Source organism: Scardinius erythrophthalmus, assembly GCF_964197995.2.
Source record: "Scardinius erythrophthalmus genome assembly, chromosome: 1".
Lineage (NCBI taxonomy): Eukaryota > Metazoa > Chordata > Actinopteri > Cypriniformes > Leuciscidae > Scardinius > Scardinius erythrophthalmus.
This window is the reverse complement of record NC_138221.1, coordinates 49,440,151-49,459,603: the sequence shown is the minus strand read 5'-3', so window position 1 is coordinate 49,459,603 and position 19,453 is coordinate 49,440,151. Positions and strand designations below refer to the sequence as shown.

At 40.3% G+C, this 19,453-nt stretch overlaps 1 protein-coding gene across 1 annotated transcript; it reads left to right on the top strand.

Moving 5' to 3' along the window:
* Positions 1-3,819: 3,819 nt before the first annotated feature.
* LOC308698730 (sterile alpha motif domain-containing protein 9-like) lies at positions 3,820-19,261 on the top strand. The gene is made up of 5 exons (XM_081378989.1): positions 3,820-3,931; positions 4,072-4,166; positions 4,696-4,798; positions 4,970-5,024; positions 14,435-19,261. The coding sequence occupies exons 4-5, from the start codon at positions 5,021-5,023 to the stop codon at positions 19,003-19,005; spliced, it is 4,575 nt and encodes a 1,524-aa protein (XP_081235115.1). The 5' UTR covers positions 3,820-3,931; positions 4,072-4,166; positions 4,696-4,798; positions 4,970-5,020; the 3' UTR covers positions 19,006-19,261.
* Positions 19,262-19,453: the final 192 nt, after the last annotated feature.

The window sequence follows — 19,453 nt, the reverse complement described above, 5'->3', positions numbered from 1 at the left end:
ATTTCTTCTACTTAAATGACCTATTTTAAATACACATTCATCTTCCCAGAGGTGAAGTAACCCTTTAAGTCAAAAATGTTATGCCATGAATTTGCCCACGCTCTCTAATTATCAATGGGGTTAAAACTGTGCAAAGGTTTTCCTTTAAATGCATGTATGTATGTGCAACGTGGGGGGAACTAGACGAGGGAGGGTTGGATTCAAGTGTAAATAAGGTTTATTAAAATGATATAAAAGAACCAAAATAAACAACATAACAAACTCTAAGTAAACACTCTTTAACTTGTTTTAAAAAAGAATGTAAAAATGATTTATCATCCATAAAATACTTATCCACAGATAATCAATACTTTGGTGAATTATATAGTCATGTATGAATCCCCCCCCCCCCCCTTTTTGTTTATTGTACTGAATATGCTGTTTAACCTGTTTAAGCATATATACACAAAATGATAGATATTCAAATGGAGATTTAATTACATTTCATTTATGTATATTTTAATATGCACATTATTGTTCCCTTTTTGAGTTTGTAAATTGATATTGTTCAAACACTATCAAAACAAAAGAGGACAGAATAAAAACAGAACTGAGCACACCAACATGAGAACAAGACCTGACAATTTTAACAACAGCTTGCATCCTTGATGTTGCACTACTGCCATCTTCTGGGGTTAATTAGCTTCTATACAAAGCAATGTCATATTCTCTTCATCAGTCCTGTTTTTATTAGAAAGCAGATCAAGTATTTCCTTCCTTGTCTACTCAAGTATGTTTTTTACTCAACGTCCTGTTACTGTTAATCATTCTTTCCATGTATTTTGTCCTTCCTCTGTATTTCATATGTTCTAGTCTCAGTTCACAAAATCCATTTGGGTGTTTCCCTATAACATGAAGTGTGCTGTTTAACTTATCCCCCATACTTTCCACTGTGTCAACTCTTTTTTTTTTTTTTTTATATATATATGAATATCGATGTCTTACTTTTAATTCTTGATCCCACTGTTTTTGCCATTCTTTAAAAATTATTTTCCACACAAAAATAATTCCCTTCTGATCTTGAAAGCTTGATGTCTGTGTCTATAATCTCTATTTTCAAAGCTTGCTTAGCTATTTTATCTAACCTTTCATTTCCCATAATGCCTATATGTGCTGGGATCCAAATGATTACAACCTTGTTGCCTTTCTTTATTCTTGATTGGATAATCATAATTTCATGTAGTAACTCCTAATGATTCTTGACCTGATTTCATTTGAGACTCAAGACAGAGACTGAGTCACTACAGATTAAAGCTTTGTTTGGTTGATTTTGTTCAATCCATTCTAAGGCTATCAAGATGGCAGTATAAGTAATTTGAGGCCCGCCTGCATATCTCATTCCTCTGACTGCATGGGAACTATGTTGCAGAGCCTGCATTTCCTGTTATTGGATGCTTTGATCCATCTGTAAAAATATGCTTAAAATGTATGTACCTATGCTTCACATATCTAGTAAACTCACTCACCAAATCGGCATGTTTATTCATTGTCTTGGTTATAGCTCCAAATCTACCACTAATGTATCTAACATCCACATAGGTGTGCTAGGCCATATAGTTTGGCGAAACTCCTTTTCATATACGCCCAGGTCTCACGCTGCTTCATCCTTCAACCAGCTTCATTTTTTTGTGCTATTCCCAACTGGCCTGCAATACCCTTTTGGTTGGGTGACTGTCTCCATCCCCCCTCAAATAAATAAGTCTGTATTATGTCCAGCCTCGCTATTACAGATTTTGCTGTTGATCTAAATGCAATCCCATAATTCAGCCTTGACTTTATTAGGGCAACATATATATTTTAATTATTCAAATCATCACCATAGTGCCTTATCATCCGCAAACAGATGTCCCTTGGTACTTTAACAAATATATCACACAAAATAAACAGGACTACACAGGACTACAAAAATTGGCACACAGGACAGGAAACAGAAACACATGGTTAGGCATATATATATGGTCAAATAAATAAACCTTATAATGCCATTTCTAAATGACAAAGAAACACAGGCGTCTTATATTTTATATAGGCTATCCTTGTTCTGTCTTTTCTGGGTCATTCTATGGAAATGTCCATTTTTCTGTCCCTAGCCTTTACATAAATATTACACTTAAAAAAACACTTTAGGGTTACAATTTCTTTACATTTTAAAATAAAACAATGTTATTTGAACAATTACACCTTCTTGAGCCATCAATGTGGCAATATTTGATTTTTATTAATTATATTAATATATATTCATATATGAGGTCAATAACAGGTTTTTACACCATTTAAAATACAATAATGTATACATAACTATCAAATATATTATGTAAATGATATAAAAACAAAACAAAATGCAGAATAAATATTATAAAATTTATAATGAAAGTAGTGGTCCCCTGGAGTTGTGTCACTGGTGTTACCATTAAACAAAAATCTCTTATTTTGAAATAAAAATCACACTGATGACATCACTTGACTTCCTTCTTCCAGTTTCCTGAATATCTATAAAGAAAAGCCCATGGTAGATCCACTGTCTCTTTTCAGTTATCAGAAATCTTCTCATGATTTCATATGAAGCTTTTAGTTGAAGTCACTGGTATGACCAACTTTATTGTTAGGTAATTGTAAAAAAAAAACTAGAATACAAATGGATTAAACTACTTAATTTAGTTAGTATACCATGATTGGCAAGATGTGGTTTGATACCTTGCAGTAGCCATTTTGTAAAATAATTTTTTCATGAAAATTGTCACTGGTGTTACTGTCACTGGTGTCACTTTTCTTATGGGTAACACCAGTAACACCAGTGACTCCCATTTATAGATAAACTTTATTCAAAGCTATTAATTCAGATTATATGCCAAATGTAACAATTTAGTCTCATCTACTTAATTATAGTTGAAGAATAAGGATCTTTGGTCTTATGTATGTCATTGGTGATTCATTGTGTCACTGTCTTTTTTTCTGTCACATTAAATACAATGTCACATGTGACATAATACATGTGATTAATAATTTTAATAATACATAATTACATAATTTTTACATCCATTTAATTCAGCTACACTCAAAAGTTAAGATTTAAAGGATAGCATCATTACTTGATTTTAACTGGTTTTCAAATATTTTCATTGTTATAGCAAATAGATGGTAGCGCAGATGAACTAACCTCATCCAAGTACATTTTTAACAAACCTGATTAAAATAAATAAAACATATTTAATAATCTCCTTATTTGTTGCATTATTATTATTTTTCGGTAACTCTGACTACATGTGCTGAATTTAAAAAATAATAATATTTCATAAAAACCTTTAATATTGCCAAAGAAGTAAGGTAACACCAGTGACAAAAAAATGGTAGCCTACATGCGGTCTTTAAATAAATGCACAAAAAATATAAAAAAATCATTAAGCTGCCATTTATGCGTATTCATAAAGTCAAAGGGTAATATAATTGGTGTAAGTTTAAATGTTAGAAAAAGAAATCAATTTTAAGACATCTTGCCATACCAAAAGTGGACGTTTCTGTAGAATGACCCTTCTATGTTAACGTTAAACCCATTATCTTCGTTTCCTGTTTATACTCATGTGTAAAGGTCAATATGACCCCAAACATTAGAGTGATTGTACAAATTTTTTTTTTTTTTTTTTTTGTATTTTAATAATACAAATTAAATATATATTTTTTTCATTTACTTCTCATTTTCTTTTCCACATTTGCTGTGTTTTGGGGGATATGAAAAAGCCCGTCTTGTTAATGAAAAGAAGTCCGGCTGTAGAAATGAAACTTGATGTCATTGATGTTACAAACGGCCAGGGCGTTTCCTGGTAATATTTCTGATGGTGACGAGCTGCTTCACTGCGTACCTCCGTGTGTGTGATGTTGTTTTGTGCTTTCCTTAGTGAGTGAACCAGACAAGGGTCGTATGCAAGTTGTATCACTGTTTGAATTACGTTTTGAATTTGCTTCAGGCTCGTAATATGTCTATTGTGTATTTGAACAAATGTAAAAAGATATAGGCTGATAGGAATATTGTGGTAGCTTGTAGATAGCAGTGCAGTAGTAGGCCTACACCTTCCCTCTCCCACCCAATAGCGAAGTTGTCGAAGTTACTGGAATTTGTGATTCAAGTATAGGTAAGTGTTTGGTTTTAATTTAAATATCTTACATTATAAAGATTTTGTGTTTTCAGCTCACTAAATTGGCTTTCCGTATTCAGATAGGCTACGCGGAAGATTAAAGAGTGTCAAAAATATTTTCTTTTTTTCTCATTTAGGTAATATCTGCCACCTTTAATTTGTTTTGATACTCATAGGTTTCTTTAAGTCTAGGTCTTTTGAATCACTGAAATGAATTCTTAAGAGTACTTTAAATTATTATTATTATTTTATTTTATTTTTGTAGGATGGGAGACATTGAATGCAGATATGAATGATATTGTGATTAAGCCTAGAACGTGCAATAATAGCCTATATTGAATGCAGGCTATTGATTGTGATATTTGTATAAATGCAAAGTGATGTCCAGTTGTTAATAAAATCATTAAGGAAGTTCTTTACCACATAAGTGATATGTTCATATAGTAAACCTCCAATATATATATATATATCAAGTAATCTTATACAATGCATGTTCACAACTTATCAAAGTGCTGTTTGTTTTCAGTCAGTCCACTCCCCCAGGTAACACAGAAAGCTGACTTTGCCGAGTCAAATTCTGTTGACACATCTTGCTCAGCTAAGGCTTTTCAAAGCAAAAAGGATCTCAGGTTTGTTCCCTTTGTTATTATACCAAGCAGTCATCATTTGATCGTTTCTTCATTTGTGATATACTATTCAACTATAAACATCCATTTGTTAGCCTATGAGTTTTAATCAGTGTAACACAATTCAAATAGATATGGTTCAAATATAAATATGATTAGTTTTCTTTGTTTCAGCAATGATGGCACAAAATCTTTGAAACATGCTCCTTGAATATTCCTCACAGAATGGGTGAGTATTAATAATTTTAAGAAGTCCTTATATAAGCTAATTCTTTAGAATTCAATTTAGAACCATAGAGCATATTCTGTAGTTTCAGTTCAGTGTACAGTTCAATATTGTTCTTTTAAATGGAATATTGTCATTTTAAATTAGCCTACATGTACATTTCCCTGCTTATTTCATGCTTGGTAGCTGTACTGAACGCACAGTGAAGATAAGATGGGTATCCATAACAAAGGCAGTCTTTATTCACTAGTCCAATTAGGAATGACAGGAATAATAATAATAATAGAAATCTTCCATGTAAACTAAAGATGAAAACGATACGGGACAATGAACAGAAAGGACTCAGGATTTAAATACACAGGGGAGTAATCAAGGTAAAACAGAACAGGTGCAGGAACTAATAGAGGGTATGCGTGTGACGTCACTGTCTGCTGGAGTGACTGCGGTCAAGCCAAAAAGACTGAGCGGCAGCAACACTGACAAAAAACTATAGAAGTTTTAAGGCTGGACGATATGAATATATATATATATATATATATATATATATATATATATATATATATATATATATACATGTATATATATATACAGAGCTCGAAATTAACTTTTTTACTTGGTAGCACTGGTGCTCCCAACACTCCAGTTAGGAGTTTTTAGCTCTGCCAGTAGAGCGGAACGACTGGCAGCATCCTAGCGATTAAAAGCCTTAATAATCGAACCTTATGAACCTGATTTGTTTGCCACACACTTGTCCCTGTGTTTTTTGTGCTTGGCACTTTCTCCGTATTTAACCAAGCTCTCTCGCTTAATATTTATGGATTCAGTTGCGAACGCAGTGTTACCTGCAAACTCTGTCCCACAGGCTTTACAGTGAACACAACACAATGCATTGAACTTTCAGCATAGTGGAGCCACTCGAAAATCTTTTAGGCTCTCTCTCCGAAAGCTGTACGATTTCTTTTCAGCTGGTGGATCCACATCACCAACTCCAGGATTATTTGTTACTTTAGGTGACGGCTTACAAAATAAATCTGTCAGCGTTACAGGGTTTTTCCTGGGTCCAAATTGGTCTTCGGTGGTGGCTGACGGACACTGTCATCCTTTCTTTTTTTTTCTTTTTTTAAAGCTGTGATTTTACCACTAGATTTCATAGCTTTGTAAGATAAAATCCTTCTTTGCTAGACCTAATAATTATTTTGGTATATAATCATATCAATATCAAAAAGTAGAATAAAAAAAGTAGCATTAAAAAGTTTATTTTATTTTATTTTCTACCATATACAATTGAAAACAATTAGCAGCTAGCTAACAACAACTTGCTTTTTTTCTGGTTTCACCTCACTCCAGTCTAAAAGTTTTTTTTGGTAAGTTTTCTACACATTGTCATATAAATAACCTGAAAATACTGTAGTTTATTAAGGTTAAATCTTGCTAACCACTCTTACTAAAATAATGGGGTAAGCACACTTACATTCTCATTTAAGAGGTGTTCTCTCAGCGTCAAATCCATCGGCGTCACGTTTTGGGCGTTTTGAGCGACCAGAGCGTCAATCAGAAAGTTGAAAGTAGCTCAACTTTATGGTAATGAGCTATGACACGGTTCAGCGGCAAGCAGCGGCAAAACGCCAGCAACCAATCGGAATACAGACGTCCTTCGCGCTGGCTGATTCCGGAGAAACATACGATGTAAACTTTCGTTCCTACCAAAACATTAGTTCTGAGAAAATGGAGGAGAAGCTGATCATCGCCGCTGCTGGGTTTCCTATCATTTATGATGATAGGATGATCCATTATGATCCAATGATGCACATTTGAGGATGACCGCAACTTTTATTGGAAATATTTACGAATGCTCGTTTTAAGCGGCAATGCAATTCATTCGCTCACAGTAACACCGATTTGACCGATTGCACAGATGCAAATAATAATAATAATAATAGCTAATTATTCTTTTTTTCCTGACCAAATGTGACCAAAACGGTTATAAAAATGCTGTCATTATAAAAGGTTTCTAGTGTCAATGTATTGCTTGTTTTTTGTTTACATTTCACGCTTCTATTCTCCCATGATCGAACATAGAATGCTGCTACGTCAGAGCGGCCAAAGCGTCAACAAGCTTCCCCGTACTTTTTGTCAAGCGTCCTTGACAGGGCGGCCAGAGCTTCTTTGCAGCTCAAGTCAGCGGCGGTGTGTACGTACAGTAACAAATACAACGTCTCTGGTTACTTAACGTAACTAGTTCCCTGAGAGGAGGGAACAAGACATTACGTATGGGGAAATCCATTTTCCTCAATGCCGAAGTCTGATTTAAATAACTCTTTTGCTTGCAAATAGCCAAAAACCTCAGAATCTTTCGACTGAACTAGAGCTATTGAGGCTGAAAAGGCTTTTCACACGGCAGTTTACGTAATGTCTCGTTCCCTCCTCTCAGGGAACTACGGTTACGTTGAGTAACCAGAGACGTTCCCTTATCGTGTCAGTCCCTCGACATTACGTATGGGAAATGTATAAAAAAACCCCGCCGTGTGGAAAATTGGCCGGCTCAGCTTGCATCGAGTCCCTGTAGAGCACTAAGCCTTCAGACTATAGTGCACTAGCCCTCTAGGTCAGGTACCGGACCTGGTTGAACCACCCAGATGTACTCGGCGCCGACACCATCAGTATCTCCCCTTACCCAGTTAAGCAACACTGAACTGGTGTGATATGGGGGGAAATGCAGCAAAAATGTTGGTGCTTGAGAATACTGCCGGCTTATGAACGCAGGCATAATAAAGGGGCCACATTATAGTCAATGTAATTATCATCAACCGCAGCTATTACTGTAGTAACTCAGGCTGCCTATACGACCTGGTTGAAACCATGGTTAGAAACACGTCGCCCAATGGCTGCTCAGCTCTCTCCTCCTGCACTGACAGAACGTGTGGTGCGAACGAGGGAATACCCAAGTTATAAGATCTCACGAACGTGTTGTGAGATGACCAGCCCGCTGCGAGACAAATGTCCTGAATAGACATGCCTTTTGCCCAAGCCCATGACGACACCAAACTCCTAGTGGAGTGGGCGCGCACCCCCATTGGGCAATCGGTTCCTCGGGAAGCATAAACTAGTCGTACAGCTTCCACAATAGTCTCTGTTTCGACAGCGCGTTGCCTTTCTTGGCGCCCGCAAAGCAGACCAAAAGCTGTTCCGAAGCTCGAAACTGGCTAGTCCTGTTCACATAAGGGCAAAGTTCACTTCTGTGACACTGAACTGGAGTCTAGTTCAGCAGGGCAAAATTCTTGAATTGTAATCATCTGAGCTCTGAAAGGAGTTGAGAGCACCTTCGGTGTGTAGCCGTGTTTGGGTGTGAGTCTGACCATGCAATTGTCTGGTCCGAACTGCATACACACACTGTTCACTGACAGGGCATGCAAGTCTCCCACTCGTTTCCTACAGGCTAGCGCAATCAGTAGCGCCGTTTTAACTGAGAGCACTTTAAGGTTGCTAGATTCGGCTGGTTCAAATGGTGAGTCGGATAGCGCACTGAGCACTAATGATAGGTCCCAAACTGGCATCTGACGAAGGCGGGGAGGATTCCCCGCCTCGCCCCCTGGAGAAAGCTTGTGATCAGGGGGTGCTTCCCCACCGAATGACCATCTAGCATGTCACGGGAGGCGGCGATAGAGGCCACGTACACTTTCGCTGTAGAGTGGGAGCTGCCAGCATCCAGACGTTCCTGTCTGCCAATGTACCAGTTAGCAAACACCCTCCATTTCAGAACGTATAAGAGCCTCGAGTTAGTTAAGGGGCTCTAGCCTCAGCTATCGTTTGCAGCACTCGCTGCGACACTCCGCATTGATCTGCCACATATGCAGGTCCCACAGCTCCGAGCTGGAGTGCAATATGGTGCCCATTGTCTGGGATAAAAGGTCCCTTCTCAGTGGGACTCGCCATGGGGAGAGCGGCGACATGTTCACCAGTTCCAGGTACCACGGCTGGTTGGGCCACTTGGACGCTACCAGAATCAATGCACATCTCTCTTCCCTGATCTTCTGCAGCACTTGCGACATTTGACCGGGGGAATTTTTGGGAAATGCATACTTCCGCCCCTTGGGCCAGTGGCTCGACAGCGCGTCCCCTCCCAGAGGAGCCGTTGTCAGCGAGAAGTACAGCGCGCGTTCTCCTCTGATGCAAAGAGGTCGATTTCTGCCTCGCCAAAGAGATTCCAGATCATATTTATAGTTTGAGGGTGTAGTAGGGCTGGGCGATATATCGCATGACATTGTTAGGCGCATCTCGTCAGTAAAGCCGGTTCCTTGATTAGTAGTAAATCGCCATCACCTGCTTTCAGATGGAGTGGCATTTACAACACAGAGCCATAGTTAACTGACAAGCTGAGCCATATCGCATTAATTATCGTGGACGTATCGCCTGCGATAATTAATGCGATATGGCTCAGCTTGCACAATGCCTGGTACATGTAATGCTCGGATCGAAAGTATCCGATCCATCCACAGGAGCAGCTGCCTCGCTACGCGAGCGCAACCCTCGCTGGCGATTGATGTACACCACCACCGCCGTGTTGTCCGTTCTGATAAGAACATGACGGTCTTTCACGAATGCAAGGAAGCTCTGCAGAGCCAGACGAAACGTTTCCATCTCCAAGCAGTTTATATGCAAGCGCTTCTGGTCCCCCGCCCACGTACTGAATGCTAGAGGGCTCCCCAGCCTGATAGTGATGCATCTGTAGTGAACACTACCCGCCTGACCACTCTGCCCATAGCAGTACCCTGTTCCTACATGGTTGTGTCGGACACTATCTCTACTGCCTGTTTGGCCAGGAGGGAGGAGATTTCTGCCCGTAGTAGCGGAGAGCTCTGTTCTGATACTACTGATATAATCACACCCCCGAACTGGGGTGGTCTGCGAGCGAATTGAAGCGTATAGTCACGTTTTACAGTGTTGATTACCCAATCTGACGCCGCTGGGAGCGTTGACCACGCACTCAGGTGGCTCGACAGAGGGGGCATTAATGCATGATGCGGTGGGGGCTGCCCTCCAGAGAAGCATTGACAGCTATATGAATGACAGGTGACTCGTCCGCGGCTTTTTGCACGGGGACACACGCACTCACATCCTCGGGATGCACGTCCCACAGGGGAGAGGCTTCACTTATGTCGCGGGTAAAAGTTATGGGAGGAAAAAAGCTCTTTTGCTGAGAAATGTAATGTTTTGTTTATTTAAACAGGACACAGCGGTTTCATGACAACATTTACACACACATTCTCAGGCTTCTCTGCTGGTTGCCGAGGGAACTCTGAGCGGGAACACGCCTTTTTCGCCGCGGGACTGCTGTCGTGCACAGACTGCGCCCTTTTCCTCCTGGCACGAACATCAGGAACGCTGCTCTTTCTTGTCCCCCGATCGCCCTTGGCTGCTACAAGCTGGTTTTGTAGCAAAACAGGGCTTCCTGTATTGCCTCTGACGAAGCGGCGGTTCAGGTTCGCGGCGCTCCCTCGTGCTCGGAGACGCGTGCCTAGCGTATCCAGCTGGACGCTGAGCTGATGACGATCTGGACCGCGCTCTGGGGGGGGGGGGGGGCGTTAGACTGTTTTGGCTGGAGATGCGGCATCATCTTAGACTGCTTCGCCGTCTCTGCGAACTTTTCTGAAAAAGCCTCGACAGCGGCGCTTAAAAGACCCAACGGGCCTTTTCCCGTCGGGTCCAGAGCCAGGTCTGCCGCCGTGCGCAGCTTCGTGAGGGACTCAGGGTCTGGGCCTTCCTCGTCTAGGGACCCTAAGAGTCGAGTTTGGAAGACTTGCAGGATTGCCATCGTGTCGAGGGCAGATGCTGCATGTCCAGCTGAAATATATGCCTTGTCAGCAATGTGGGCAGTGGCAGTGAGGGGAGCGTCACGACCCGGTGAGTTCCTCGTGGAGTTCAGGGAAAAAAGGCATGGGTCTCTGTGGGGCGTCCGCCTGGTGGCTCCCACCGAGGAAGGACCCGTCCATTCACTTCCTAGACAGCTGTTCTTCAGGGGCTGCCCAGTCCAGCTCCAGGTCCGCTACTGCCTCCTTGAGGATAGCCATGAGCTCCGCGTCCAGCGAGGCCATGGTGGCTTCTGAAGGAGCTTCAGACCAAGCTCCCGGGTCGGAGGCACTCGTGGACATGGTGTCGTCCTCACCGTATCTGAAAGAGACCATTTCCCGCACTTCCTTCGGAGGGCGGTAATAAGCCTCAGCGTTGGTGAAGAGGGGATTCTGAAACGTGAGGGCGGCGTGGGCATTGGGCTGACGCTAACTCCTCGACAGAGTCCACTGACGGAGCTTTCTGCTCTCTCCCGGCCCGCAGCTCGACGGTGGCGGGAGGAGAGGCAGGAGTCATAAGGCCACCGTTACAGGTAACGGCCAGCCTTGCACGAAGGATCTTGATGGGGAGTTCCTCACAGGCTTGACAACCTGATCCTTCAAACGCTGCTTCCGCGTGGGCCCGACCCAGACACAGGAAGTCCGGGAAGTCAACAGGTCCACCACACATGCGGCAAAGAGACATATTGTTGGTTTTTAGCAAAAAATCAGCTGGAACGCAATGATTCCCCGTTGTCCACTCTGTTTGCATGAGTCTACAGCGAAACCAGGCTCCAGGTGAAGAAGAAAGATTCTGAGTTTTTTTGCAAGCAAGAGAGTTATTCAAATCGGGCTTCAGCATTTCGAGGAAAATGGATTTCCCCATACATAATGTCGAGGGACCGACTCGATAAGGGAACTTTTGATTTCAATAAGGTTACTAGTAAATGGTGAAATTAACATTAACAAAAATTAATAAATGGTGTAGAAGTGCAGTTTATTAATAGTTAATGTTAACTAATGTAGTTAACTAGAGTTTAATAAATTGAACTTTATTGAAGTGCTACCGATTTGTTATGATACACCGATTCAGTCGTCTCATGAGTTCAGTGTTGGACAGACCAGTTATTTTAACCATTCATTAAATAGAATCGGTTCAAAGGAGTCATTAGTTCGCGAATCAGATGTGTCATTAGTGGATGTGTACGCGTTGCGTGATTATCCCGGCAGTTTAGGACATCGCACAAGATTCGTGTCAACACAGAAAACATTTAATCACTGGATTGGTTTTTTTGTTTATTGAAAGTGTGGTTTATGTCAGCTGAATGTGCGGAATGCTTTTCAGAAAAGGCAACGTTTTTTTTGCACATTTCACAGCCAGCGGTAATTCAGGGGAAAAAAATCTCTGAATGCTCCATGTGAAACTTCGGTCTTCCGACCTTTTACCATCGTGTCAATTCTCAATTGATTTTGATTATACCATGGTCTGGGTGAATACTCGATTCTGATTGGCTGCAGGGTGTCCATTAAAAAGTGATAGAGGACACCTAGTAAATAAACCATCAGGCGTAACCAGGGAAACCAAGTTATTGTTTGTGAAAACTTTAGATTTCGATTGTAAAACTAATTAAAATATAAACTAATGTTTTAAAAATGTGTTATTTGGCAAGTGACCATGGTTTAAGTGGGTTAATGCCCTTCGAGGTGTCCATTGTCAGGTATTAATGGACTTCGGCAGAGGCAATTTCCTCCGCTGCGCGTCGGACAGTTCACGCCTCGCCGTTGTCCATTAATACCTGACAATGGACACCTCGTCGGGCATTAACCCTTACTTAATATGCGCGAGGGAGGGAGAGCAAGACAGTTTGAAGACGGTGAGAGATGGAGCCTTCACGTGCTATGGAAAAGATGATATTTTCCACTTGTGAACTGGTATTTACCAGTGTGTTGTGTTCAAGTGCTTTTGTTGTCGTAATGTAGGGAAAAGATGGACTCACAGATCCAGACCTGTTATTTGGCTAAAACTATTTTAGATTGCTTAAGTCATCTGCTACAGCAAGAAGATAATTTATCAAAACTCAAACAGTAAATAAAATGCTGTATATTTTCTAGATCATGAATAGTAGAGATTTTTTTTAAGGACAAGGGAGTTAATAGAGCTAATATTTCTGTTTTAGTCTGTTCTAGGTCTACCCTTATGTGAAGCATAGCTACTAGCCTAATCTTTCCTACCAGCTCAAAAACAGTGTTGTTGTAATAAGGCCTACCATACATACACGCATACATAAAGTGAATAACTTTGACTGCTAGCTAGCATCTGCTCTGGGTAGGTAACACCAAACCATAACGGTATTTTTAAAACTGACACTGAGTGTTAACGCATTATATTACAATAGTTAATGACACAACATTGTATAGGCTACAAAAACTATCCGCTAACAGTAGCAAAAAACGTTTAGTTGTGTACAATGCTTAACCATTCACGACTCTTGCGTTGCTCTCTGCCATTTTGAAAAGGTCAAAGGTTATCTCATCTCGGCAACTCGTGCATCAAAATATTCTACGAGCTGCCCAGTGGAAAATACCACATGAGGGGGTGTTCATGTGCATTTTCCACGTCGGCTTTTGGTATTTACCATAATTACCATAGCACGTGAAGGCTCCAAGAGTGCGCACTCGGCCGGAGGAGGGGCTCTCTTTCTGCTCATTCTTTCAGTAACATGCGCCCAGTCACAAGTGCAGCAGTCAGTCATTTATCACTCACCGATCAAATAAGGCTTTGCCGGGATAAAAATTAGCTTTGGTGGCCGGCAAAAAATTTCAATGCAGGAAAAACCTCGTTTCATCTTCTCTCTTATTCAGCCTTTTAAATTTTGCGCGGTAGTCACCTCCCTGTCACGTGACAACGGAGCGCAGTGAAAGGGAGTGGGAGTGATTGACAGCCAATATTAAGCAATCTAAAATCTGCTTTAAAGTTAAGAATGTAAGGATGAAGTTTGATAGGAAACCCTGACATTTATGTGAGCCTGATTTCGACAGCAGGGAAATACATAAAGCATTTGACTGTGAACGCGTTATATAAATATAAAAATTCCTGGCAGCATTTCAATATCCATGGATCACTGGATCTTTGGTAAGTTGTAAGGAACACTATATCGAGTTCAACCTTTAGTTTTAACTGATAATTGTTTGTTTTACTCACGTTTGTGCAGTTTCCTCTATTAAATCCAGTCATGCAGCAGCTCTTTTGCCACTCAGTCCAGCTGAGAGGGGCGTGTTCTGGCAGGAAAGTTACGTCAATGCATACCTTCTATTAACTACCAGGGAGACTAATAATGATCAGGAACACAGGCAAAACAGGAACAGAGAATATGTAACCAAAACAAAATGAAACTAAACAGAACTAAACAAAACCCTGACAGCTTAGAGGCAGTTTTTTATGAAGATTATTAAATTATTTGGAGATGGACCTTTCAAAATGTGAATTTGTGGATAAATGGGACATTATTTTTCTCAGCTTATTTGGTATTGACTTGCCCTTTTTATAAATAATTTTATAAAATAATTACAATAATTTGCTCTTTTTAGACTACAATTCTATACCATGCTCGGACTGGAATGAACAGCACGTCAGCGCATGGTCAAAGACAATTGGGATTAAACCAGAGCACATTCAGAAACTTGAGAAAGAAGAGGTAACAGGACCTGTTCTTCTAAATGTTACAAAATCATACTTAAAAGAACTTGATTTTGGGGGTGGCCAAATACAGCTTTTGCTGAGTAAAAGAGATGAACTTTTACAACCAGACAAGTCAAAAACAAATAAAAAGAAACCTTGTTTTGTCGGAGAATGCAAAGAGGAAACAAAACATGAAATTGTGTCTTCCAGTGATGTCATTAGTCTTGAACAAAACTTTTCTAAATGTGATATTCTTGAATCAACCGTCTGTTTGCCACAGAGTAGGTTTCGGAAATTTAATGATAATGACGAACACTTCAGCTACATAAAACATGCCATACTCCCACCAGAGACAGGAATAGACAATCTGATCACTCCATGTCATGAGTATAAATCACTGGAAATTGCCTGTAAATTAGAAACAAGAAAGCTAAAGATCAAATTTGCCAGTGAAGTCATTCGATTTGCATGTGCGTGCATGAATATGCGTGCAAATGGTACAATCCATTTTGGGGTCATGGACAAGACAAAAACATCATACAAACATGGAGAGATAATTGGAATTCCCATTGAAGACAAAGAGGTCTTTGAAGATGCTTTAGACTACATTGAAAATTGTTTTCCAACACAGCACTCTGATGCCCGAAAATGTATCAAGCCTCCAAAATTCATACCAGTAATTGACAAAGACAGTCAGGCCCAAAACTGGATTGTAGAAGTTGATGTAGTTCCCATAGTGAACGTTGTGAGGGAAAAACTGTATGGTGCCCGCATTCCAAAGTTCAACGAGAAAGCAAATAAAGTTGAATATGAGCAAAAAGCTTATTATCAAAGAGTTGGACCTAATACACCACGTGTTACTGAAGATGAACTTGTTAGTTTCATTCAAGCTCTCAAAGACATTGACCAAAAAAGAGAATGGGAAGAAAACAACCAGAATCAGATACAGGCTCATTTTAAAGAGGACTTAGGAAGAAAACTCTTAGTCCTTCTGACACATGGGAAGAAATACATGGACAAAACATTGCGGTACATTATTGTTTCAAATAGATTTGATCAAGAAAACCTACAAAACATCAAGTTCCTTACCCACATGAATATCTTCTGTGTTTTTGATTATGACCCTGACTCAAAATTATCTGGACTTTGTCACAATTACCAAGAGCACCATGCTGTAAACCTGCACTTCCTGCGTGATTATGATCATAGGGAGAACACTGCTGACTTAGTCAAGAAGTTACAGCTCTATGACAGAACAAGCTGGATATTCTGCAATGGTCGAAATGATTACATTGGAGATGAGTGTCCATGTGATGAAAAAACCTGGATCAAAAACAAGAAAAAACTGTTGAAAAGAGCTATATCTGTGATCTGCAATGAGATTCTCCCTAAAAGATCATTTGTGGTGCTTTTCATTCTCACGTCTGACTTTGAACAACCCCTTGTTGACACATTTCATGAATTCTATGCAGAAATGAGTGGCCATGAGGACATAGTCATAATCTCAGAATCAAGGGAGAATTACAAGAAGTGGTCAAGCCTTGCCCAAGTGTCTTGCTCGACGGATGTGCTTGAACAAATCAGTATTGTTGGTATGCCAATGAGTCATGTAGATGCTACAGTTCAAAGCATTCAGCTCACCAGTGTTCCGGCCACAAGGCATTTGCCCGTGTCAAACAATGGAGTATGCTTTTTAAAACCTGTGGATGAAGATAGTATGCTCTCCTTAGAAGTAGTCCGTGTTGACCAGTGTGATGAAACAAATGTAAATGTCATGGAACAAGAGCAAATACAAAAAATTGAACGATACTTCTATCAAGGAGGGGAAATTGACTGGTTGAATTTGTGGCTGGCAGACAGAAATCAATGTGGGGAAGTCATCAAGCGTGATGCATACGCAGAAATTAACAAAATGTTGGAAGACCTCGAGCAGACCGACTCATTAAAACGCTCCATTGAAAATATCAACATATATCATCAACCTGGTAGTGGCGGAAGCACAGTGGCACGGCAGATCCTCTGGAACTGGAGGAAAAAAGTGCGATGTGCTGTTGTTAAGCAATTGTACCAGGCTGCAACTGTCTGTGAGCATGCTGTACAACTTTGGAATTACGAGGAGGTTGACAAGAACACCTGTTTACCTGTACTTCTGTTGCTGGAGGACTGCAATGTAAACTATCAGGATGACCTCAGACGAGAATTAAGCAATGCAGTCACAACAATGAAAATAAGTTCATCAAAACTGTGTTTCATCATTCTCTGCTGCAAAAGGTCCCTTGATCCAGAAAGAATGTGTAAAACACTGCCTTTACGCACAGTCGCAGTTACACACAAACTGTCCCCAGCAGAAAAGAAGCTCTTCTCAAAGAAAGCAGAGAGTCTCAAGCTGAAGTTTGAAGCAGAATTTATACTCACTTTGGTGCTCATGAGTAAAGAGTTTGAACAGTCTTATGTCACAGACTGTGTTAAGAATCTGCTAAAGGAAATTGATCATTCATCTCTTCAGACACAGTTGATCAAATTTGTGGCACTACTGAACAGCCATATTGAGAATTCTTACCTGTCTGTATCACACTGTGAGGCATTCCTAGGTTTAGGAATTCACTTGGACAAATTGGATCAAAAGGCCAAATGTCCAGAGTCCACATGGGCTGATGAAGTTCGACACCAAACATTTGAAAATTCCTTAAGTGAGCAAGCCAGGTTTTTTTTCATACAGCTGAAATCTAGTGAGACACACATCTTCTCTGTGAGAATAATTCACAATTTGATAGCTAAGGAGATTCTGAAGCAGCTATCCAGCTATCAGAGCCAAAGTGAAATAGCAATGAGTCTTCTTAAGGACAAAGTGCTGTTCGACCACAGATTTGGAAGAGATGAATTTCGAAAGTTTATCAGAGATCTGTTTATCAAACGGACCAAAAAAAGCAAGGGAGATCCAAATGACAGTTGGTTTTCTCCTTTAATAGAGCATGTTAGCGAGACAGAAGATCTGGAGAAAGCCATTGACCTTTTAAAGGTGGCTTACACTCGTTTTGATGAGGATGCATTTGTTGCTCAACAGCTTGCACGACTGCTTTATGAAAACAAAAGTTTTGAGGAAGCGGAGATTTGGGCCAAAAGAGCCAAGTCTCGTCTCCCACAGCACACATATATACTTGACACACTGGGACAAGTGTACAAAAAGTGGTTCTATGGAAAACATGATGCCATATTCAAAATGAAAGATCATATTCAACCAGAGGATGTCACTGATATCATCGATACTGCTCTGAAAGGAATCACTACTTTTAGAGAATCTGAAAAATGCCCCCAGTCACAGACTGTCTGCTTGAATAATTCTTATTTTGGAGAAGTTGATATAGGATGTCGATTGCTTGAGCTCCTGTCATATGTAGACATTTTCTCTACCAAAGAGGGAAAGAGGAAGTTGATGAATTACCTGCTCACTGACTACATACCAAAGGAAGTACAGAAAACTTGGCAGAAGTTTCATGGCCTTTTAAAAGGAATGAAAAACAGCATTAGAAATGCCCTGGAATGTATTTCTGAGGATCTTGCTCGCTTTCAGAATTACAGTTCTGAGGATGAGGAGGAGTTGGATGAAGGAGAGCCTGAAACGGTAAATAATCCAAGAAGATGGCTCCTCAGGAAAAGTGCTGTGTATGCCAAGTTGTTCTTTGTTGACATTGAGGCTTCTGATACAAACACAGTTACCCCATTAATGAGACAAATGAAATCTTTCCAACTCGGAGGTGGTAACGTTACAACAATTCTTTACCTGCTTTCTGATAACAAGAAACAAAGAGCTGGAGCAAAGCTTGAGGAAATAATTAGCCTTTTTCCAGCTAACCTGAAAAAGGATCTTGACCAGACTGAGCTCATAAACTTCATCTTCTGTCAGATAGCGCTCTCATGTGCTTCACCTGGCTCTGGAAAAATTCTTTCCATTGAAGAACTTCAAGATCTCAGTAGGCGGTTTTGCAGTGAAAAGAGAACTGCCTTACCAGATACTACATATTTGCTCCTTTCACTGTTATTTTGGCCTGAGGACTCCAATCCAAGAAGTGACGTTGCCACAAATGCAATAAAAGCACTTCACAGATATTCTGAGATTAAATCTGCTGCCTCAAGAAAAGGAAGGATTTTCACCCACTTCCTCCTTGGAAAAGCAAGGGGTCTCAATAAGATTGTGCACAAGACCACAATTGAAAAATTCTGCCAGGGTACCCTCAGTGAGAGACGCCTCAAGTGGCAAGGCGGTGAAGTGTGGACTAACCCAGACGTTGTAAAAGTGCTTAAACGGGTAACTGGATACACCGACAATGGAAATCTGTTTGTTCGGGTATCTGATCAAAGCAACATCAGAGTCATTCCACTTTTTACTGCCTCCTTGCCAAGTTCAAATGAGAATGTGACCTTCTACCTTGGGTTTTCTCTTCATGGAGTAGTAGCTTTTGACATCAAGGTGGCAGAGTGAAACCATATATACCATATATTCAAATCACTGTAAGGGAGCTTAATGATATGAATATGTATATGTATAGAAGAATATGCATCTGCATTTGTATATTAATTTAGTTCTTTTTGACATTTGTGTCTCATAAACCTGTTTTAAGCGAATATTGTTGAATGATATAAAAAAATCTTTATTTCAAATTTTATTTTGGCTGGAAATCAAGTATTGCAGTGATGCTGTGTATAGTAAATAATGTTTTAAAATGTGATTTTATTAACCATGCTATCGTTTAATCCTTTATTTTTTCGATATATATATACAGGGTGAGCCATTTATATGGATACACCGTAATAACATGGGAATGGTTGGTGATATTAAAGTCCTGTTTGTGGCACATTAGTATATGTGAGGGGGCAAACTCCTCAAGATGGGTGGTGACCATGGTGGCCATTTAGAAGTCGGAACTCCC